Below are 23970 nucleotides of genomic sequence, written 5' to 3'. Positions count from 1 at the left end.
TTTTATGAAAAAGAATGATGCAATGACGGATAATGAACCCCCCCGACCCTCGCACACACACACACACACACACACACACACACACACACACACACACACACACACACACACACACACACACACACACACACACACACACACACACACACACACACACACACACACACACACACACACACACACACACACACACACACACACACAAAAACAGTATTGAACAGCTACAATTCTTACAAAAGCACATATTCAATGAGAAAGTTAAATGGAAAAAATTAAGAAGAGGAAAATAGCCAACACATTTGTGACATGATGAGAAAATGGTGAAAAATAGATAGTATCATTTTAAGATTTCAGTTCTAAGAATATAACACACTTTATGAATCTACATGAAACATGGTATTACAATGAAATAAATGACTGTCTTGTAATCTATGTCTTCAACCTGCCACATGTAAACACATCATGTAGCTGTACCAACACTCCAGCTAACTGATACATTGTGAACATGATGATTTCCGCACATAACTCTTTCACAGATCCAGTGTATCTTAAACGTACACAATGCATCGTTCCAACCTCTTGGAGCCGAACCATTAACAAAAAACTCAACACAATCTTGATCTTTATATTTTGGACTGCTGTTAGGCTGACCAGGCTTCCAGTACCTGGAGAAGTAGGAACATGTTTCATTAATTACAATACCTTTACAAGGATGGTTTTTCACTCTGTTTTGTTTTTGTAATTACAATATTGATTAATTATGATATTCTAGATATTAGATGCAAATGAACTGGCTAGTGAGGTAAACAACAGACATAATGTCTTAGTGACAGTGTTGTAGGTTTGTAGTTTACAATAACATATAATACAATTTAGAAGAATGAATAAAAAATGAAGATGATCAGTCTTACGTTGGTGTGGTGAGTGCTGTTCCATCTACCCAATGGAAAGAACCTTCTACCTTTCTGTCGGTCAAACCCAACCACACTCTCTGGTTTAAACGTTCAACAAAGTCCTGGACAGAAATACTGCTGGTTACTGATGTACAAACTGTACACACGCACACGCACTCGCACACGCACACGCGCACACACTCGCACACGTGCATGCACGCACAAGCACACACACACACACACACACACACACACACACACACACACACACACACACACACCCATACCTGTTTTTCTTTGCTCTTTATGACAATCAGGTCAGATTGTCTGTCTCTACACCACTGTCTGCTCTCCTCCCAGGTTTTCTTCTCAGTAGAGATGTAATATAGACCACCACCAAATGTAAATCCATCTGATTCTATCAACAAAACAATAATATTAGCCACTGTTTTCCCCCCTCAAATTAATGACACATATAACAATGAACAAAAACAGTGATGTCTCACTGACCACAGAGTCTCCTCTTCAGGTCATCTCTCTCTTCAGTCAGGTTGGTGTTGCTGTCCAGTAATTGGTCCCTCTCTCTGGTCAGGTTGGTGTTGCTGTCCAGTAATTGGTCCCTCTCGCTGGTCAGGTTGGCCAAGACTTGGTTGTAACTGTTCACTAGTTTCTCCACCATGTAGGACTGATCTGTATGGAAACAATATTTACAAGATGGTAAATCCACTATGTAAGAATACCTACATTTTTAAAAATAATAACATTGTCCTAACTGCCAATGCTGCTGCAGCTTTTGTTGTTGCACCTAACTTAACTACAACTAATACGTTAGTATTAGGTAACCTATGCTAATGTTATATCATATTATCATAGATATATAAAACATTCAGTGGTGGAAGAAGTGCTCAGTTTTTTTTTGCCACAATGCATTAATACTATATATATATATAAAAGTCATGTAAGTATTGGCATCAAAATATATTTAAAAGTACCAAAAGTAAAAGTACTCATTATGCAGACTGTCCCATTTCACGTTTCTTCAAAAGTGTGTTCAAATGTACATTCGCTGTTGTTGATTACATGAAGTATAGAATGGGGCTTATAATTGGTTAACGTATTATGTTAATATAATAATCACAATTTACAAAGTACTTTTCTTCTCAAATCATTTGAGAAGAAAAGTACAATATTTGAGTTTGAGATGTGGAGTAGAAGTATAAAGTATTGAAAATACATGAAAAGTACCACCAAATTGTACAGCACTTGATTGTAATGTACTTAGTTACTTTCCACCATTGAAAACATTGCCATAAAATATATTTTGTATTAAACTTAACTGTTCACCCATTGGTCTCTCTCCGCCATGTTGGACTGATCTGTACAGAAACAATGTTTACAAAATTGGAGATCCAGTAATTAAAAAGACCTTCATTTAAAAGATAATATTGTACAACTAATAATGCTGCTACAGCTTCTGTTGCTGCTACTAAATAAATCTATACATTATAACAACAAATGTTGGATCATCACAGACATATAAAACAGTGTAATACAAAACATTGTTATGAAACTTGACTTACAGAGAGAGAGTGGTACAGCAATGTTGAGGAGAACTAGAACAGCACAAAGCAATCCAACACTGACTCCAACCCGCTTGTACCGTCTTCTGTCTGGAGCACACACACACATGTTTTAGTAACATACAAGCCTGCAGTATCTTCTGTAGATCCCTCTCCTGAATTGCAGCCATGGTCTCAATAGATTCATAGATTATATTGTCTACCTCTTGGAGCTCAATGTTATCAGAATGCTCAGCCACTGCCATTTTATACCTTTATGACTTGAATTCTTCTTGCAGATATTATTTGATGTTCCACCTCTTCACAACACACTGAAGACTTATCGTCACTATACTAAACATATATACTGTACAGGACTGTTACATTTGTATCACATGTGACAGCTCACACTCTGTGCACCAATGAAAATAAACCACCCCTCGCACTCACTCGCTCACACACACACACACACACACACACACACACACACACACACACACACACACACACACACACACACACACACACACACACACACACACACACACACACACACCCCACTTCTCCTCTGCCAGGCTCTGTGGTGTGGACATGATCTTATCTGACTAAATTAATCTATTTCTCATTAATATCAACCACACTGCGTAGGCTGTACTGACGGAAGCTAGAAGTGACCTCAGTTTTCCTGTAGCTTCATGATCTCTATAAACAGTTGCACAACTGCCCATCACTAAGAACCAACACCAAAGATGATGTTTAAAAAGTTAAATAAAAGTCAAAGAATGAAAAGAATGAATAAAAAAGGAAAGGTATGTGTGTGTGTGTGTGTGTGTGTGTGTGTGTGTGTGTGTGTGTGTGTGTGTGTGTGTGTGTGTGTGTGTGTGTGTGTGTGTGTGTGTGTGTGTGTGTGTGTGTGTGTGTGTGTGTGTGTGTGTGTGTGTGGGGGGGGGGTGTGCACGCATGTGCACGGTATACTGATGCTGTGCATTTCTGGTAATAATGATAATGAAGAATAATAGCTGCAAGTGGCAATTAACAGTGTCTAGGCACAGAAGAAGATGACTATGAGAAGATGAAGATAAAGATGAAGACTTTCAGAAGAGGATGAAGATGAAAGAGATGAAAATACAACAAAAATAATCACAGTGAGAACTGAACTCACAACCCTCCACATAGTGACGGATTATCACTGTTCTTGCATTTATCACAACACGACTTCATGGTTTGGAAAGCTGGTCTATTTTAGAGCTCCTTCGTGGTCTCAATGTCCAAGAATATCTTTTACCACTAAATTATAATGGACAGAAGCCTTGAAAGAACACATATACTGTATGAAAATACAAAATGTTTAAGGCTTTTAATAATACAATATCTACCATAATCTGTATTGCCTCATATAGGTTTAGTGTAAAGTCTGAAGGCAAGGCACTAGATGCTCATCAGGAGCATAGGAGTTCAGTATCTTTGATAACCTTATTTAGCCATCTGCACTTTGGTTGGGCTGCACTTTTGGGGGGCAACGGTTGCCATCGCCCCTCATTTGGTCTTATGCCCTTCAAAAAATGATATACTCTAAGGCCTCATGTGGCCTTGATGCCCCGTCCACACTGCCCCAGCAGAGTGCCAGCTGATTTCACAGTTATCTCTTTGCTTCCTTCCTGTGAATATGGCTTTTAGACACCATCAGTGTCTTGTTGAGATTCTGAAATCTGAAATAAAAAGCTGTAGCTTATTTATTTATTTCGCTGATATAAATCATCCTTAACCCTTAAATTCAATTCATAAAAATCATTGTTTTATTTGATGCTGTTGCTGCACTGGCATTTGGCCTCTGTGCCCTAAAATAAATTGAATACACCAGGTACAAGATACAAGGTCAAATGGACTTAAATATATCATGACCGTCATGGATGAACTTCAACCTGGTGTTTGCACTTTCTCCCTTTTTGCCTGTACATCAACATAAACGTTAACATTTAAAATATAAAGTACTTACCCCATGGCCACGGATGTTACAATTATGTACGGACCCTCAGAAGTATCCGAATTTTCCGTATTTTTCAATAAATAGTATTTTAATCCGATCGGTGGCCATTTTCTCCGTATTTTTGCCATGTGTTTTGAACCACGTGACCCTATCGGTTGGGAGATGTATTGCACTCTGATACATCATATACCTTTATAAGAAAATGGCCATCGATCGGATTCAAATGCTTTTTATTGTACAATACGGAAGATACGGGTATTTTTGAGAGGCCGTCCATAATTTTAACATCCGTGGCCATAGGGTAAGCACTTTATATTTGAAATCTGAACGTTTATATAGATGTACGGGCTGTAAAGAAAGAAACTTCAAACACTATGTTGAAGTTCATCCATGACGGTCGTGACAGACGTCGTGTGTTCCATTGCTAGCATAATGCCAGGCGAGCACACTGCACTGCCGAGCCAGACACTTCCTCCATGCTCTTTTCGCCACTAAAGTAATAAGTTATTATAGTGTGCACACAAAACCAGACATTATGTCTTCTTTTATTTTCCAGAAATGTTTGTCTGACAAAGGTCGCAATTATTCAAAGATTATGTTTATTTTATTCAGTGGTGTAAACTAAAGTATTAAGTACACTTTTGAGGTATTTTTTACTTTAGTGGATTATTTCCAATTGTCAATACTTATACTTTACATCAGAGGCAAATATTGTAGGCTACTTTTACTCCACAATTAGGCTATTTGAAAACTTTAGTTACTTTCTAGATTTAGATTATTATTACATTACATATTTTCAGACATTTTCAGTCAGAAATCTCAGAATCATAAAATACATGTACATAAAATACAGTATTCTGCGGCAATTGTTCCACCACTGACGCAAACAAACCAAACTAGCTCCAGATCGCCTCCCCAGCGCGGACCGAAAATATCCGATATAAAAGCTCACAACGCGTCACGTAGCGACGCGCTGTGAGCTTGTAGATCAGATATTTCCCGGCGCGGTTTGATGACGTCATTTACGCGCCGCCATCACAACATGGTACATGTGGATTTCCACAATACTGTTAGCAAACAGTTAGAGGAGGAACATCTCTCATGTTCCATGTGTTTCTGATGATTTATGTCAGTCTGACGATTATTAATACTTTCGATTGATCAGACTGATGGAGTGACTTTAGGAAGTGCAGGAGAGAGAGAGAGAGAGAGAGAGAGAGAGAGAGAGAGAGAGAGAGAGAGAGAGAGAGAGAGAGAGAGAGAGAGAGAGAGAGAGAGAGAGAGAGAGAGTCCTGTTTGTTTGTTTACACTTCATCATCAGTACCAGGCTGTTGTTAGCCGACCAGCTAATAGCTGTTGCTACAGACAGACAATATTCATTGAGAAATTGTTTATAATTTACAACAGATGTCTGATCATGAGACTGTAGAAGCTGCTCCATCTGCCCAGGAGGAGGACAGTCATGGACGGAACAGAACCAGTGATGATGGACCAGTAACTGGTACTGGTACCAGTGATGATGGACCAGTAACTGGTACTGAAAGTGCATCTCTTTCCAAACGGCAACGCAAGAAGCTCCTGAAACACCAGAAATGGGAGGAAGAGAGAGAAGTCAGAAAGTAAGCATCATGTTTTCTTCAGAAAATTATGATTCATGTTTAATTGTTAGTGTTTTCTGCACAACAACGCCTCCAAGAGGCCAACACAATCATATTAAATATGAATAATAATGATACATTTTATTTGTAACACGCTTTATATTTGAACCAAATCTCAAAGTGCTACAAATTAAAAATAATAATAATCACAATAATAACAATAAAACTCAGATCAGATCAAATATCAGCTATAAATGTCAACATTTATGCCAGATAACCAGATATTGAAATGTAATACGTAGCATTATTGTTCTGCTGTCTGTATGTCTTATCACCTTGCACTGTATCTCACATGCACTGGAGGAAAAAAAGTGAACACACTACACAGACACATTGTGCAATACTTTGAGTGGTCCAATGTGTGGTCCTTGAGGGGGTTCCAGGGGGTCCCCAGCTAAATGACTCATAGTTCATCTTCACCGTTATTTAAAAGTAAATATAACTAGAGAATGTACAAATGATGTCTATTTTGATCAGAGTTTCACTGATGGATGGATGGATGGATAGATAGGTAATCGCTATAATTACAGTACATGGACAGAAAGAAATCTCAGACCAAATGACAGACCATATTGAACCAAAATCATGTCTTAACAAGAATGTCCTTAGATTGGGTTCCCAGAGATGAATAAGATATAAAAATACATAATAAGAGATAGCAGCAGCAGCAGCAGCAGCAGCAATATACAATTCAGCTGCACACCTGAGCTCTTAGCTGTAGTTTTTTACATGTTGATCGCTGTGTGTTTTGCGTCCAGGCAGAAACGTAAAGAGAAGAAACAGCAGCGGCGAGCAGAGAGACAGACCCAGGGTGATGAAGACTGCAGCTCCAGGAAGAGGTTCCGCCAGCCGCTGGTGGCCAGCTCTCTACGCCTGGTGGTGGACTGTGGCTTTGACAGCCTCATGTCACTGAAGGTAACATATTGATGATGTTAACCATTATGGAACTTAAACCAGTGGTGTAAAGTAACTAAGTACATTTACTCAAGTACTGCACTTAAGTACAATTTTGAGGTATTTTTGAGCGGTGTAGCCGCTCCTATAAGTGGGGTTGGGGTCGCTGTACTGTGATTGGCTAGCGAGACGCATGATGAAATTCATAACCTGTACTGTGATTGGCTGATAAGTATTCAAACCCTTTGCTCAGTACTGTGATTGGCTAGCGAGACGCATGATGAAATTCATAACCTATAAATAGCGCCACGCACTTTAAAAAATAACTTCATTTTTAAGTGAGTTTCCATCACTGTGATGACCACTGTTCTAAATAACACCGCTCACTTCACACTGGGTGTGATTTTTTTACTTTACTGCAGTATTTCCAGTTTTCAGTAAATGGTAAATGGTGCATTTATATAGCACTTTTATCCAAAGCGCTTTACATAGATTGTGCATTACATTCACCCATTCACACACATTCATACACCGATGGCGTAGGAAACCATGCAAGGCACCAACCTGCTCATCGGGAGCAATTAGGGGTTCAGCGTCTTGCTCAAGGACACTTCGACACTAACTCTGGGGGAGCCCGGGATCGAACTGGGAACCCTGCGGCTCCCATCCGGCCACTCTACCCTGAGCCACTGCCGCCCCTCAGTACTTTTACTTCTACTCCACTACATCTCAGAAGCAAATATTGTGCTTTTACTCCACTACAATTATTCGAAAAACCGATTCTACAAATGTCTTCTAAATCTTTACAGTTTTCTGAAAAACGTATGTTGCTGTATAGTGTATACAGTATCGTTGCTGTCTGGCAGAAACCTCTTATCTCCATATTTTAACTTTAACTGTTTTTTTCCCGTAAATTAACGCCCCTACTTATTCACACTACAGCGTCACACAAAAGCCATCACAAATAGCAGATCTACAAGCTAGCGCCACGTTTCGAGCTTTTAGATCTGCTACTTTTGCAACTTTTGAATTTTGAATCCTGAAAAGTAACAGTTTTGGACATTGAGACATTGAGGTTTCCACTCAACAGAGACGATATATAGCTAAAATCTAAAATGGCACAGATACCTTCCCGGTTTTACTGGGTTAAAGATAGTATGCAGGATTATTTTTCTTTTTACATTTCATACAATACAACTACATATGCAGTAGCCTCGGAAACCCAGGCTTTTTTTTTTGTTACAAAAGAAAAAAAGCCTGGGGGAGCGATGTAGGAACGATGGTCTTGGACCTTGTTATCTCCTAACCATCAGAGTGCAGAGGGGCGTCGCTCTAAATTTGGTGACGTCAGCGTGCTCCGTGCACAGGCTGAGGGGGGGAGGGGAGGGGAGGCGGGGACATAGATTGGTGAAGCAATAGGAAGCCACGCACAAATCCAGGCGGCTGTGTTTGGGTCCGCCCTTCAAGACCATGGATTGAGCTCGTAGCCTCAGGCTACATATGCAGTGGTTGGAGGTGGTCTCCCCATATAGCACCGAGCGCACTGGCCCAATGCAAACTAATAGGCGAGTCCTCTCCCGGTGCGCATATCAGAACGCAACCATAGGGCTACGTTTCTGATATGCGCACCGGGAGCGCACTCACGTATTGGTTTGTATTGGACCAGTGCGCTCAGTGCCTTTATATCCGAACGCGCCCTAGATGTTCTGCTATCTCTATTGTAGTTTGTGACATCGTTACGTCAGTTACAGAGTGAGACAGCAGACATAAAACGTACCGTATTTTCCGCACTATAAGGCGCACCGTCAGTGCGCCTTATAATCCGATGCGCCTTATATATGTATCAATATTGGTTCCCTTGGTTTCCGCACTATAAGCCGCACCGTCAGTGCGCCTTATAGTGCGGATGCGCCTTATAATGCGGTGCGCCCTATATATGAAAATAATACATTTATTGAAGGTGCGCCTTATACTCAGATGCGCCTATAAAATACGGTACACATTGTAGCCTTAAAGGAGTAGTTGTTTTAATATGACGGATTATGTCATTTTGATCTTTATTGTGAGCTTGCTATTTGATCTTTATCATAAGTTAATCATCTCTTTAGGGCAGCCTACTGATACATTAGTCAGATAACTTAAACTGAGCAAAACTATAAGAAAAAAAGATTATAAATAGATAGATGTAACCTCATACCTTTTGCATAGTACATACTGTACCTTTACGTTACCAAATAATCGTGATTGCAGAATTCTGTGCCTGGGATGTATACATTGCAGTTTGTTCAGGAAATGTAGACATACACAAAAAGTACGTCTTGTTGACTGCTTTGTCAGCATTGTTTCTGCTTACTGACTGTGGCGATAAATGCATTTCATCTACAGGACATTCGAAAGCTTCACAAACAGATCCAGCGGTGCTACGCAGAGAACAGGCGGGCCTTACACCCAGTTCAGGTTGGTGTTGTGTGACTCCCACTGACCACAACATGGACACCATGTTTTGTTCTTTTCTTAACCCATTAAGACCTGGGACGCATCTGTGTCACTTTTTCATTTGAGCTAAAAAGCATTATTTTACACTTTGGCTATTCAAAAATAGCAGATCTACACTACGAGCTTGTAGATCTGCTATTTTAGAAAAATCATGAAAATGTGTGCAAATCTTTGAATATATATTGTTTAAAGCGAACATTATTTACTTTATTCTTTGCTTCTGGGGGGGTCCCTGGAACAAAACATTTTGAGATGGGGGGTCGGCGGCCAAATACACATCATTTTGGGGGTCCTTGACATGAAAAAGTTTGAGAACCACTGATACAGAAACATACATTTTTTCAGAAAACTGTTGGGATTTAGAAGACGTTTGTAGAATCGGCCTCAGGTCTTAAAGGGTTCAACCTAAAGGCTCTGACATGACACACTGACTGCGTCAATGATGCGAGTGTCACACAGGTTTCTCTCTTCCTCCCATTTCTGATTTTAAAGGGATATTTCACTTTCAAACATGTTTGGGGTCATTTTAACGTCTACTCAGGCTTTTGTGTTTCACCCAAATACAGTTTTTAAGTTGCTTGATTCAGTATTTAGATATTTGATATTCTTTTTATCAGACACGCCTCCTTTCTATTTTGGGTGAGGGACGGCATCGTATGGTGATGGAGTATAAAGCTTTTGAGACTGTCCAGGTCATGTGTGCTCCTCTTCCTCTCTCCAGTTCTATCTGACAAGCATGGGTGGGCAATTGAAACAGTACATGGATGACAATGACAAAGGCTGGCTCAACTGGAAGGTACGCAAACCTCTCCTCTCTGTGTGCTGTCATTTCTGTCTCTTGTTGGTTGTGGATGTTTTAAATGAAAATCCAAGCAAACGTTTTATAATTGCAGTTTATAATTTAATTGACCTTCAAATTGGTCTTCAAAAGGTGATGACTTTCACAAATTCCATAACCTGTGTTCACATGAAGAGCCTTACAACAGCACTGCTGGGAAGGTACTGAGGTATCAAAAGATGCCAGGAGAAAATATTCCACAGACATATGACAGTTTTTTTTCCATTGGTCATAACATCTAGCCTGGTAAACCCTCCCTCCGGAAATCTCGTTTGTAATTTATTTCAGGAAGGAGTCTGGCCTGAAGGCTTGTCTGGGCGTCTCTAGCCCGTTTACCAAATGGGACGAGCCTATCAGCGTCGTCGCTCATCGTTGACAACGAAAGTTGGCCAATCAGGTGGCGAGTTTGAGTGCAGCCTGAATGCAGCCGACCAAAAACGAACGGCAGCCATCTTTTTTGACCGCAGTGTTTTCTACTCTCTTTTAAACTTCAAAACGCTCTCAAACTTCTATTTTGAGGCACGGAATTTACCTTTAAGATATCGTTTGGATAGAATTTAGTCATATTTGTGGTCAATTAATCATGACAGAGCCTATTTAAAAATAAAAATTCAGAGAACCGGCAGGGTCGGGCAGTGACACGCATGTATCCGAATAACCTATTTTGGGCATGGCCGTCTCAAAAGTCCTGTTGCGTCACATTAGTCTGGAGGTGGTAAAAATGCACTGGCTGAAGGGGAACACTGCTGATTGGCTGAAGGGGTTGTCAGTCAACGGTATTACTCCCGCCCAACTCCAGTCCACAGCCAAATTGCCGAATGGGCGATCATGCCAGACTCACTCCTGAAATAAATTACAAATGAGATTTCCGGAGGGAGAGTTTACCAGGCTACATAACATCATCGTCATAACAAGAACCAGTTTATTGAATGAAATACCATGCCCACCATCTTGTGCAATGTCACACCTTGGTTGGTTGATTTGTTGTTTTAATATGACGGATTATGTCATTTTGATCTTGATTGTGAGCTTGCTATTTGATCTTTATCATAAGTTAATCATCTCTTTAGGGCAGCCTACTGATGGCAGTTATTTTGTTCAAAGACACACAGACAGGATCGATTACAATTGGCTGCCACCAGTGGTGGAAAAAGTACTCAATACTGCAATATAGAAATACTCTGTTACAAGTAAAAGGTCGGAATTAAAAATGTACTTGAGTAAAAGTACAAAAGTATTGGTATGAAAATGTACTTAAAGTACCAAAAGTAGGAGGCACGGTGGCGCAGTCGGTAGCGCTGTCGCCTCACAGCTAGAAGGTCCTGGGTTCGATTCCCGCCGGGGACGCTGTGGGCGCTGGGGGCGTGTCTTCTCCTCCGCGTCATCAGCGCCCATACCCTAGGTGGGGTTGGCGAAAGGGCCTACTCTGTGTGGAGTTTGCATGTTCTCCCCGTGTCGCCTAGGGTAGTTAATACCCTCACAAAAACATGTAGTAATCCTGGTCGCTATACCGCCTCCCCCATGACAGCCGGGGCGCCTGATGGAGGGGAAGGGAACTGGTTGGAATAACGTGTTCCTTCCACGCGCTACGTCCAACCAGGGAAACTCCCCCCTGTCAGGTGACAAGAAGGTCAGTTGGCTCTCATGCCTGAAGGAAGCATGAGCTCGGCCCTGGCCTCCCTACTGTGGGGGACTGGTGTAGTGCTGGTGTAGGGCTGGTGTAGCGCCCAGGATCACTTAGAAAATTGGCACCGGGTGAAAAAAATTGGTTACAAAAATCGTGGGATAAAAAAAATAATAATAATAATAATAAAGTACCAAAAGTAAAAAGTACTAAAATGTTTGAAAATAGCAGATCTACAAGCTCACAACGCGTCACGTTGTGAGCTTGTAGATTGGCTATTTTCAAATAGCCTATGTACAAAATAGGGCTAAAGTCGTTGATGTATGTTTTATAATATGATAATAATTGATAATTGCAAAGTAACTAGTAACTAAAGTTTGTGTGTGTGCGTGTGCAGGACATTACCGTTAAATCGGAGCACTACCATGACGTCCTGTCCAAGGAAGAGGTGGTCTACTTGACCTCTGACTCGCCCAACGTGCTGACACAGCTGGACCAAACCAAGGCCTACGTTATAGGAGGCCTGGTGGACCACAACCACCACAAGGTCCGCACTTTATTTCTGTACGCACACTTATTTATGCAACGTTAGTTGTTTTGTTTTTTGTTTTATGCAGTGTACCTTGCATATAAGGAGGGATAACAGCTGGTATCAATAGTGCAGTTTAAAATATTCAGAGCCATAGTTATTATGGGAAAATCTATTCATGACAACAGCATCAGTTCATTATTAGAATGGTTAAGAATTGTTAGAAGATATTCACTCTACCTATACTATGTACTGGTAATTGGAAGAGTGTGGGCACTTAAATATTGTTGCCACCTCAATGTTAAATAGGCTAGTTTTCCCCAAAAAAAATTAATAAATAAATACATTAATGTATGCTTTGGAATATGGTCTGAAATAATGTAAAGCATACATGATTTGAACATGCTACAGTTGCTACAAATTGCTATAAAACCCGTGGTCATTATGGTCATGAATAAGAAGTTGAAGGGTACATTTAGGTCTGATAATGATTCACCGTGCATGTTCAAATAATGTATACCTTACATTATATCAGACCATGTTCCAGATGCATTTATTTTTGTATTGTTTCATATTTTGGAGGTGGACTAAAATGCCAGTTTGACATTGAGGTGCCCGCTCTACCTGCATCCTTATTTACCCTAAAATGTAACGAGCAAAAATAAGTTGAAGCGCAAGGTACAGTGGTGTGGGAGTCGTGCATTTGCAGCATTCGTCCATGGACGTTTTTTATCCTGTGCATGTGCCATAATGTTACAGTTGGCAGGTCTCATGTTGATGTTACCCATGCTTTCCTTTGCAGGGTATAACCTTTGAAAAGGTCTCATGTTAATGTTTAGTCATGCTTTACTTTGCAGGGTATAACCTTTGAGAAGGCCAAGGAACTGGGCATCGAACACGCACAGCTTCCACTGAGCAGCTTTGTCAAGATGAACAGTCGCAAAGTGCTGACCGTGAATCACGGTGAGGAGGGACTATGTTTACACATAGTCCACTTTTTTTTTAAATATTTACACATTATGTACTTTGTTTATTTATGGCACACGGTATATGATGCGATCTGAAGATGACCTCATGGGATTTTCAATAGACAAAATAACTTCTGAACTACTTCCCTGGCTAGATTAAAGCTGCAATCCGGAACTTATTTGAATAAGTCCACTCCACCGCTGATAATTTAGGCATTTAGCAGACGCTCTTAATCCAGAGCGACTTACAGTAAGCACGGAAAACAGGCAGTACTACTTGTCACCAGTTGGTGTCCTACCCGACATCAGGGTCAATTTATGCATGACAGGCACCCGTGTTGAAATTAGAGATACCATATTATTCTTTTCCTTCCCGATATCGATTCCAATAATGTGCGTATCAGTCGAATAATTCGAATATCGAATCAAATCTCTAGGACAGTTGTTTCTCAAAGTGGGGTCCAGGGACCCTTTGGGGGCTCCAAATGGACGCTTACAGGTCTGTAACTCTGAGAGCATACAAATGGGGGTGCTTGAAATTAAAAAGGTTTGAGAACCACTGATGTAGGAATAAATAAAACACCCAGTTTACATGTTATGGGCTGCATGTGTCCGCATACACTGTTTTTAAGCTGCCATCGCTTTTCTGCTTTTGCATTTCAATATAGAGCTCCTTTTAAAGCTCTATATTCTTATAGTAATCATTACTATAGAGCAGGGGTCTTCAACAGGGGGTCCTCAGAGTTACTACGGGGGGCCGCCAAATCTTTCTGTGGTAGGATTACATTTTTTACATTAACCACTTGAACCCTAGCATTCCTGTTCTGAGGAGAACTTCAGCCAAAAACAACAGATCTACAAGCTCTCAACGCCTCGCAGCGAGCTTGTAGATCTGCTGTTGTTGGCAAAGAGGTATAGGTGTAGAGGGAAAAAAGAGCTAACCCAAGTAAAAAAAAGACCCCTGCTATAGTGTTTGTTCAGTAACAGGAGTTACTCTGCATCTCTCAAGCTCTTTAGTAAACAGAAAACATTTTTTCAGGTGAACCCATTTATAACGTTCAATTTTATAGTGTTCCAGTTCAAATTATGTCTGCCCATTTCTTTGTTTCCTCCACTTCCATTTTCACTTTCTCCCGTATGAGTTCGCTCCCGATTGGATGAAATTGATGTCCCGACCTGAAAATGTATTTCCTATTCACTAAAGAGCTGGAGAGACAGGGAGACCCCTGTTACTGAACAAACACTGATGGCAATGATTGCTATTTAAATTCTATTTTATCAAAACAAATATCACTTTATCACTCTTTTATCACTCATTACATTCAAAATGTAAATACACCGGATTTAGTAAGAATGCTAATTTCCATCCGTAATCCCCATCCAGAAAACAAACAACATAACAAAAACACACACAAACAGTACCAAAAAAAAAGCCTAGTTTTGACCTTAAATACAAGGACACCCAAGAACACTAGAGAAACCTACATTTTAGCCTATTTAAAAAATGGTCACAAGTTTGATTGTCCATTATCCGTTTATTTTGTTGGACCTTAAAATATGTAAAAGATGGACATTCTCTTGTACTAGTGGGTAGATTGTTCCTTGAACTGAAAAGGAATTTTGCGCAACGGTTGTGCGTCTGAAACAGTGTTGATTTTGTCGACTAAAACTATGACGAAAAATGTTGGTCGACTGCCTTTTTTCACTGACGAAAACTAAGCTACGATGACTAAAACTAAGACTAAATTGACAATTTTGTCAACAAATAAAAACTAGACTAAAATGTTTGTGAGGAACTAGTGGAGAAGAGATCCAGTAGAACTGAAAGACAATTAATTTCATGTTTGGTTGCGCTCGGGTGTTGCGCTCTGAAAATAGCAGATCTACAAGCTCACAACGCGTCGCGCTGTGACGCTGTCTGATGTTTTCGCTTTGGCTATTCAAAAATAGCAGATATACAAGCTCACAGCGTGTCACTACGTGCCACGCTGCGAGCTTGTATATCTGCAAATCTTTTACGCTTCTTGGAAAATCTTGAAAGTGTGAGAAGAACTACTGATTTAGAAGGCATTAAGAATCGTCTTCAGGCCTTAATGGGTTAATTAACGTGCGTTCTCTTGCTGCAGTGTTCGAGATCGTTCTGGCGTACCTGGAGAAAGGCGACTGGCAGGAGGCCTTCTTCACCGTGCTGCCTCAGAGGAAAGGAGCCACGCCCCTGGACCGGGACGGCAAAGACTCCGACAGTGACTCTGATGGCGAGGCGGAGGACAGTGCGCTCACCAAGAACAGTACCGGGACACAGAACCCACAGGATGGGGTAAACGGAGACGCTCACTCAGCCCAGACAGACGTCAGCCCCACAGACAGAGCTGACTCGTAACATAAACCCAACGGAAACAAATACACTGACGGGAGTGAAGTGCTTGCCAAGTTATAGTGAATGATATCTGCTGCAGAGATATATGTTTTGTTTAGAATACATCTGATTCTTCCTGATAGTTCCTGATTTCTTTTTAAATTATTATTATTATTATATTTCTTTTGAACAATGTTCAACCTGTTGTTCCTATTACCATGTGTCATAAGCAAAAATAGCATATCTACAAGTGCATGTGACGTGCTGTGAGCTTGAAAATAGGCTATTTCTGCAGACAAAGTGTAAAGCAGGTTTAAGTTGTAAAAAAAAAGAACGAGAAATCAGAGTATTAATGGCGAGTCATATAATTTCTCTCATTAAAAATGTAAATACATTTTATGTAGAGGTATTCAGTATTGTATAGCTTTTTCCCATCCCATTGCCAGTTGCTCTGTCTCAACAGCACAAGCAACAAAAATTGACCATCCAAGTACCCCAAGTACCATCTGGAGAACAGATGGTACTTTTTCCCTTCTACACCAAATACCTTCTGCCAAAATAGCAGATCTACAAGGTCACAATGCTTTCAAGTTTTGAGACGTTTGTTGCACCAGACCACTTGGAAGGTAGCTCTCCAACGCACCGCTGTCGGCGGCGATTAGCGTCTGTTGCCGAAAATCTGGCTCTCATGTGCATCCAGCAACCTTTTTTCCACACCTTCCAACCGACTGATTTCATTCGACTGCCAGTCTGTAGTAATCTGTAGAAGTCTTATTTGGTGTAGAGCTACCTGAAGATCTAGCAGTGAAACTAGGATGCATTTTATCGCTAGTGGGTGCAAATTGTTATGTACTGTACACATTAACAATTAAGGCATTTAGCAGATTGTCAGAAAGTGTAAGTGCAAGATCAGAGTAAATGGCTTGAACCCTTGTCAATAAATGACAGGGTATGGTCACGTAAGTACAGTGCAAAGAAAACGGTTTAGTGTTTCAAATAAACTAGGATAGCATCACGCTATCAAATAACTAAACATTTGTGGTCAAGCAAACGGCATATATCTAAAGTATCCAACATACTGTATGTATACCTGAATAGCAGTGTTAATTTCGTCGACCAAAACTGACAAAAAAGTGTGCGTCGACTACCTTTTTTCACTGACGAAAACTAAATAAAAACTAAGCTATGATGACTAAAACTGAGACTAAATATATTCACAATTTCATCAGCAAATGAAAACTAGACTAAAATAGGGAGGGACTAGTGGAGAAGAGGTCCAGTAGAACTAAAAGACCAGTCATTTTATGTTTTGTTGCGCTCAGGTGTTGCGCTCTGAAAATAGAAGATCTACAAGCTCACAACGTGTCGTGTTGTGAGCTTGTAGGTCTGCTATTTTCAGCATGCAAGCAAGTGTAAAATCAGGCATCAAGGCCCGCCAAAATCCTTTTTTTTTCTCGACAAAATCAACTGTAGATTTAGTCGACTAAAACATCTCAGATGACTAAAATATGACTAAAACTTATTCAAAAGACTATGACTAAAACTAAATCAAAATTTGCTGTCAAAATGAACACTGCTGCATAGTAAAACTAGTGTCGGTCTATCAAGCTGGGGGTTATTAGGTGCCAGAAGTGATAAAAGGAATGAGGAATGCTAGGGGGTAGTGATGAGCGGGTCGACCCGTAACCCGCGGGACCCGCGGGTCAACCCGCGGCGCGGGTGGGTCGAGTCAGGATTTCAGAGGAAATTATGCGGGCTACGGGTGAGCGGGTCAGCCGCTCTCACACGCAAAAAAAAAAAAAAACCCTATTTTGAACAACATGCTTGTTTATTCAGCCCATGACAATGTTGTGCTACTGTAGACATTTAAAGGGACTTTGGGTACTTAAAAGAGCGCTATATAATATATATTCATATTCCCACCGCGGGTCGCGGGGCGGGTTGAGCCATAGATTTATATGGGGTCGCGGGTCGCGGGTTGAGGCGGGTTGGGTTCCGTCGCGGGTTGGGGCGGGGCGGGTCATGAAAAAACCTGACCCGCACATCACTACTAGGGGGTGAAGGTAGAGACTGAACAGGTACGTTTTCAGACTACGATCAGATTGAAGAACTTAATACATAATTGTATTGTAGCTTTAAGTTTCATGGTGTTCTGTGACTGAACTCAAAGCTGCCACCCTGACCCTCATTTAGTCATATCACTATTTGTCTTTGATTCAACCCCGAAAACAGCAAACATAGGGTTTTAAGTTATATCTGGGGAAGGCCTGTTGTAGTCAGGGAATATATTCAATTTGCTGTCTTACCCATGTCTGAATTTATTATGTTCAAACTTATCTTATTGTTATTATGGCTTTCTAAACTTTAATCTGTTGAAGTTCACAAGGCAGTATTTGACAACAGTGCTTCTTGGGTAAACAAACTACAAACTACATAGCATGAAATTATGGATCTTACAAAAGTACTGTAGTTTGGAAATAATTCCTCTGTACTTCTGCTATACTTGGTTTTGATTTAATTTGATTTATTTATTGGTATGCCGTATGTTAAACACTTATAATGACAATGCCATATAAGGATACCAGGTTGAAAGTGGTTTAACGGGATGTTTGTCCCAGTAAATCGGTCAGAATGGCTTTAACAAGACACTGGATTCATTCAATGCAACTGCAGTTGAAGGCCCAGCAATGCACAGGACACTTATCCACAATAGGACAATTATGTGCTTCTGTAAACCGAAAATTAAAGCACAGAATATAGTGCATATTTACAATAAATAAGAAGGCTTCACATACTCTCAGTCACCCAAGTTAATTTCAAAAGTGTACGCATTTAAATGAAACAAAAAACACCACTATAAGACAGTTGATCTACACAGTGAGGTAGATCAACTATAGATTGGCAAAGAGTGCCCTCTAGTGACCATAGATTGGTACGTTCTCTAGCCAACTTCCAAGACAAACTCTTAAGTTAAAGATTAAAGACATGAAATAATGTAAAATAATATAATTATTAGTTATCAGGGACACAAATACCACACACGTGTGTAGGCTATAAAACAGTAAATAGTATTTTATTTCCAATTGTGCAAGAATGCAAAAGTAAACAAAGACAAACAAATTACAGTTTATTTTCCTTTTTTTAAGCACACACGCATGCGCTCGCGCACACACACACTGTTCTGGTTTAAAATACAACGCACATTTTAATCTACATGAAACAGAGTATTAAAATGGAAAAGATGGCGGTTAATGAATTAATGTTATTCGCATTCTATAGACCCCCCTTTAACTAAATAATGAAAATATTAATATGAATTGTAATGTAATGTGTATATTGGGTAGAACTGCAAGGCATACAAACCAAAGCAGACACACAAACTACCACATGTAAACAGCCATCATGTAGCTGTACCAACACACCAGCTAACTGTTACATTGTGAAAAGGATGGTTTCAGCACACAACTCTTTCACAGATCCAGTTTCTAGAAACGGAACACATACTGTCATCCCATCCTTTATTAGTAAAGTTAGCTAGAGACCCATCATAATACACAACACAGTGTTGATTTCCTTCATAGTTAGTAGGCTGACCAGGCTCCCAGTACCTGGAGAAGGAACGTTACATTCATTACAATACCTTTACAAGGATGGTTGATCAATCTATTTTATTTTGTTTTGTTATCATGACCTCACTCAAATTATATTCTAGGTGTTAGATGCAAATTAACTGGATAGTGGAGTAGACAACAGAAATAATACCTTAAAGACAGTGTCATGGGTTTGTTTTCTAATAACATTTAACATAATTTAGAACAATTCATATAAAATGAAAATGACTCTTACGTTGGTGTGGTCAGTGTTGTTCCATCCACCCACTTAAAAACACCCTCTTCCTCTCTGTCAGTCAAACCCAGCCACAATCTCTTGTTGAAACTGGCAACAAAGTCCTGAATAGAAAACCTGGTGGTTACTGATGTACAATAGATTTCTGTCCACAAAGAAGCATTGCACAAGAAGCATAATTATGTCCCCTATTAGTGTGTTTGCTTAACACATCGGGTGCCAAACACAGTAAAAAAACGTGTTTTCAAAGAGTAGCGCATAGGTGCCAAACACGGTAAAAACCGTGTTATCAGTCTTTTTGTTTTTTTTGTTTTTTTCCACAAGGGGGTGGCTAGCGCAGCTCTGGAATCACCCACGGTGACTCTGAGAAGGAAGGGACAGATGGATCACCGTGCCAAAAAACTGGGCTCCCCCTCCGCACCCGTTCTATCTCCTTGATGAAAACCTCTGCAGCTCCGAAACTTTTTACATTGGGGAAAACGAGTCATTTTCGATGGGCGATTACTCCGTAATGTCGACTCGCGTGAGAGATGTTATTGTTCCAGGCGTTAGCCAGGACCATCGATCGTCGTGCACGCATCCATTGTTTGCGTGTGGGTGCTCGCCGTGGAGTCCACAGCTATAAACAGCACAGCGTTAGAAATGGTGAGATCTCTGGCACTCAAAGCAATCTGTTTTAATAAAACACTGGCACCCGTTGTGTTAATAGGCTTTTATTTACTTTTATTTTCTAAAGTGCAGTAAAGTAGAGTAGCCTTTAGTAGGCTACCCACAAAAGTTTGGCACACTACTCCTCCCACAGTTTTCGTAGCGCACACACACAAGAGTCATATGTCAAATCAACTAGGTTTGTTGAGAATCCTGTGCTTGTATTTTGTGATGAGAATTCTACTTTAATTGATATACATTTATTTATTACATTTACATGTATTCGGGGAAATGTGACAGTTCCCAGGGCCATTCAGGTATGTTTTTCTCGGAAACCGTAAGGGTTACAGTTACCACACTTGGTAACTGAGGTTAACTGTCCAGTGGCATATGCAGAACACATGGACCTCAACAGTGCACTTTACGTTTTTGCAAATAACTCTTGATCCTCGTAGAATCAAAATGAAGCCACGGCCATTTCCGTATAACTAGATTTTCCACCATTTTGAACTTTATTCAAAACATACTTTTTGCTACTTCTCCTATGGATTTTGTCCAAACCTATGATATCTAGACTTGTGTAATACAAAAACTATCGTACTAATTTTTAAAGGTTCTTGACTCAACACAGCGCCACACTTGTCCAAATGAGTTACACATGACATCAGGAGTCACGTGACAATGTAATTGGCTTCCACAATTTGTGGAAGCGGCTTGTTTAAGAAAAAAGAAAATCATGTACCCTATCATGAACACTTGGTTCTCTCACTTGGTTTCCATTGTTTCCTTCTATAATATTAAACCTCATAACGCCTTCCTTGAAACTGCAAAAGGTTGGGAGCGTACAAAAAATACTAAAAAGTACACACACACACACACACACACACACACACACACACACACACACACACACACACACACACACGTACATACACACACCCCATACCTGTTCTTCTTTGCTGTTTATAACAATCAGGTCTGATTGTCTGTCTCTACACCACTGTCTGCTCTGGTCCCAGGTTTTTGTCTCATTAGAGATGTAATAAGAACGTCTGCCAAACTTCTTCTGCCATCCAGATGATTCTAATGACAAAATGATTAATTCAGACAATGTTGTTATTTTCTTCACTTTTGAATAAAAGAATCAACATGATATAACAATGAATACAAACGGTGATATCTCACTGACCACAGAGTCTCTTCAGGCAATCTCTCTCTTCAGTCACGTTGTTATATCTGGTCTGTAACTGGTCAAAACTGGCCTGCAACTGGTCCTTCTGGTCAGTCAGTTGGTTATGTCTGGTCATTAGCTGGTCAAAACTGGTCTTCAGTTGGTTAAAACGGCTCTGTAATTGGTCTCTGTCTCCAGTCAGGTTGTTGTTCATGGCCGGTAGTTGGTTGTAACTGGGCACTAGTTGCTCTCTCTCCACCATGTGGGACCGATCTGTATGGAAACAATATTTAAGAAATGATAGATTGTTTTTAAGTACAGCTACAGCAAGAAGTCAGTTCCTAGCATTCAAGTGTTATGCTAGCGGATCTATCAGTCATAATAAGTAAATACTATCTACTGTATCTTGCTAAATGTATTTACGAATCACTTCGGGTTTGACGGTGGCTCAGTTGGTTAACACTGTTGCCTCACAGTAAGAAGGTGCTGCATTCAAACCAGACTGGGGTCTTTCTGTGTGCAGTTTGTGTGTTCTATCAGTGTTCACCTGGCTTTCCATACACCAAAACACATGCATCATTATGTTATGGACAAACTCCTGTCAGTGCCCTTGAGCAAGGCACTGGCCTTAGAGCTGAAACTGGCCCCTGGGTTCTACTCTGTCATGGCTGTCCACTGCTCCCAGTAGTTAAGGTGGTTCAAGTGTAGAGGATTAATGTACTAACAGGGATGTGATAAATAACCTAACCTAATGGTAAGAGAGCTAGGTTAAAGGGAAAGAGAAAGGTTAAAGGTTAGAGGAGGGCTAAAGTGCCCTTGAGCAAGGCTCCCCAACTGCCCCAAACTGCTCCAGTGGCCAACAGTATAAGAATGTGGTTGTGCTGGTCAGCTGCCAGGTTTTAATGTTTGTGTCTATGTGAAGGGTGTTTCTGGAAATGAGCACTAGTGCTCAGCTACTACTGTAGAGAGAGAGAGAGCAGAGAGATTGATCTGTCTGATTGATTCATTCATTGATTCATTGATTCAAGTTGTGTTAGACTAACACAACTTCACTGCCCCACACTCGCCTAGTGAGTCCTTCATGAGAGGTAAACTTGCTGCACAAATTGACAGTCAAATGTACATGGAAGTGAAAAGTAATGTATAAATAGGATGAGATGTACACAGACACACGGACAGGACTGAATACATGATCTCCTGGTAGAGATAATATAACTACCAATACTGCTACAACTACTGGTGAAAGGAACACTTCACCCATGCTTTATTGTTTTGGTCGCATTCGTAGGAGACTAATGCAAACAATTTGTCTCCATTACTCTCCATGAATTCAAGGCTGCATGGATAGGAATAAAAGTCATTTCTTGGGTTAACTATTCCTTTATTACTACAACTACAGCTATTACTACAACTATATAATATAGTAGAACATTGAAGAAAAACAATTGTTGGATCATCATATAAATATATATATATATATATATATATATATATATATATATATATATATATATATATATATATATATATATATATATATATATATATATATTTAAAAATATGTTTTATTGACTTACAGAGATAGAGTGGAACAGCCATGTTGAGGAGAGCTAGAACAGCACAAAGCAATCCAACACCGACTCCAACCCGCCCGTACCGTCTTATGTCTGACACACACACACACACACACACACACACACACACACACACACACACACACACACACACACACACACACACACACACACACACACACACACACACACACACACACACACACACACACACACACACACACATAGTGAGAAAAGGAGTGGAAATATCAGAACTTCTTGTTTCAAACGTTTTTAATTGTATTAATTCATGTTTTTATTTAGTTTTAGTTTTAATAGCATCTCTTACCAGACTGCAGTATCCTCTGTAGATCTTTCCCCTGAAAGAAACTGGTGTTAACGTTGTCATACATAACATCATCTTTGTTTTGGAGCTCAAATTGGTCATAATGTCTATCAGCCATTTATGGTTTTAATTCTTCTTGCAGGTATTTGATACGGTCCACCTCTTCTTAACACACTGAACCAAAGAGAAGGGTGATCTTTATTTTATCCATGTGCCTCTCTTCCTCTTTAATTTTGATTTGTCCCGCCCTCACATTTCATCACATTACATCTGCAACAATCATCAATAACAATACCAATACACTTTTTGTGAAATGATGACACATCAGCAGTGGTGTAGTGGTGTCCAGTGGTGGAACGTAACTGAGTACATTTACTTAAGTACTGTACTTATAAGTACAGGTTTGAGGTACTTTTACTTTTACTCCACTACAGTCAAATATTGCACTTTTTACTCCACTTCAATTATTAGAACACTTGAGTTACTTGTTACTTTGTAGATTTGTATTATTAGCCTATTACACAACATGCATTAACCACTTCAGACTTCAGGCCTACATTTCGGCCATTTGAAAATAGCCGATCTACAAGTTCACAATGCTTTG

General features: G+C 40.1%; 2 protein-coding genes and 1 long non-coding RNA gene across 3 annotated transcripts; 1 reads left to right on the top strand and 2 right to left on the bottom strand.

The window, feature by feature from the left end:
• Positions 1-2148: 2148 nt before the first annotated feature.
• Positions 2149-2750, bottom strand: LOC308102008. The gene is made up of 3 exons (XR_013934603.1): positions 2598-2750; positions 2474-2563; positions 2149-2269 (listed from the first exon to the last, which is right to left on the bottom strand). It is a non-coding gene; the product is annotated as an uncharacterized lncRNA (long non-coding RNA).
• Positions 2751-5486: 2736 nt separating this feature from the next.
• Positions 5487-16846, top strand: trmt10a (tRNA methyltransferase 10A). Its single transcript, XM_080451263.1, has 7 exons — positions 5487-6058; positions 6856-7012; positions 9377-9448; positions 10209-10283; positions 12347-12496; positions 13336-13441; positions 15573-16846. The coding sequence occupies exons 1-7, from the start codon at positions 5847-5849 to the stop codon at positions 15824-15826; spliced, it is 1026 nt and encodes a 341-aa protein (XP_080307389.1). The 5' UTR covers positions 5487-5846; the 3' UTR covers positions 15827-16846.
• A 2336-nt stretch (positions 16847-19182) lies between these two features.
• LOC308101767 (uncharacterized protein) lies at positions 19183-23496 on the bottom strand. Its single transcript, XM_080451237.1, has 6 exons — positions 23370-23496; positions 23045-23134; positions 21486-21740; positions 21243-21379; positions 19649-19752; positions 19183-19410 (listed from the first exon to the last, which is right to left on the bottom strand). The coding sequence occupies exons 1-6, from the start codon at positions 23482-23484 to the stop codon at positions 19257-19259; spliced, it is 855 nt and encodes a 284-aa protein (XP_080307363.1). The 5' UTR covers positions 23485-23496; the 3' UTR covers positions 19183-19256.
• Between the last annotated feature and the right edge of the window lie 474 nt (positions 23497-23970).

The sequence above is a fragment of the Gymnoscopelus braueri genome (assembly GCF_963280865.1).
Source record: "Gymnoscopelus braueri genome assembly, chromosome: 15".
Lineage (NCBI taxonomy): Eukaryota > Metazoa > Chordata > Actinopteri > Myctophiformes > Myctophidae > Gymnoscopelus > Gymnoscopelus braueri.
This window is presented reverse-complemented; position numbering and strand designations above follow the sequence as displayed.

Bases quoted from the DNA above. Each gene is read 5' to 3' on its own strand.
- trmt10a (XM_080451263.1), top strand. From the start codon at position 5,847: ATGTCTGATCATGAGACTGTAGAAGCTGCTCCATCTGCCCAGGAGGAG. The intron at 6,059-6,855 runs GTAAGCATCATG...TTTTGCGTCCAG, and splicing joins GAAGAGAGAGAAGTCAGAAA to GCAGAAACGTAAAGAGAAGA. The intron at 9,449-10,208 runs GTTGGTGTTGTG...TCCTCTCTCCAG, and splicing joins GGGCCTTACACCCAGTTCAG to TTCTATCTGACAAGCATGGG.
- LOC308101767 (XM_080451237.1), bottom strand. From the start codon at position 23,484: ATGGCTGATAGACATTATGACCAATTTGAGCTCCAAAACAAAGATGAT. The intron at 19,753-21,242 runs GTATGGGGTGTG...TTTTCTATTCAG, and splicing joins TAAACAGCAAAGAAGAACAG to GACTTTGTTGCCAGTTTCAA. The intron at 19,411-19,648 runs GTAAGAGTCATT...TTCCTTCTCCAG, and splicing joins ACAACACTGACCACACCAAC to GTACTGGGAGCCTGGTCAGC.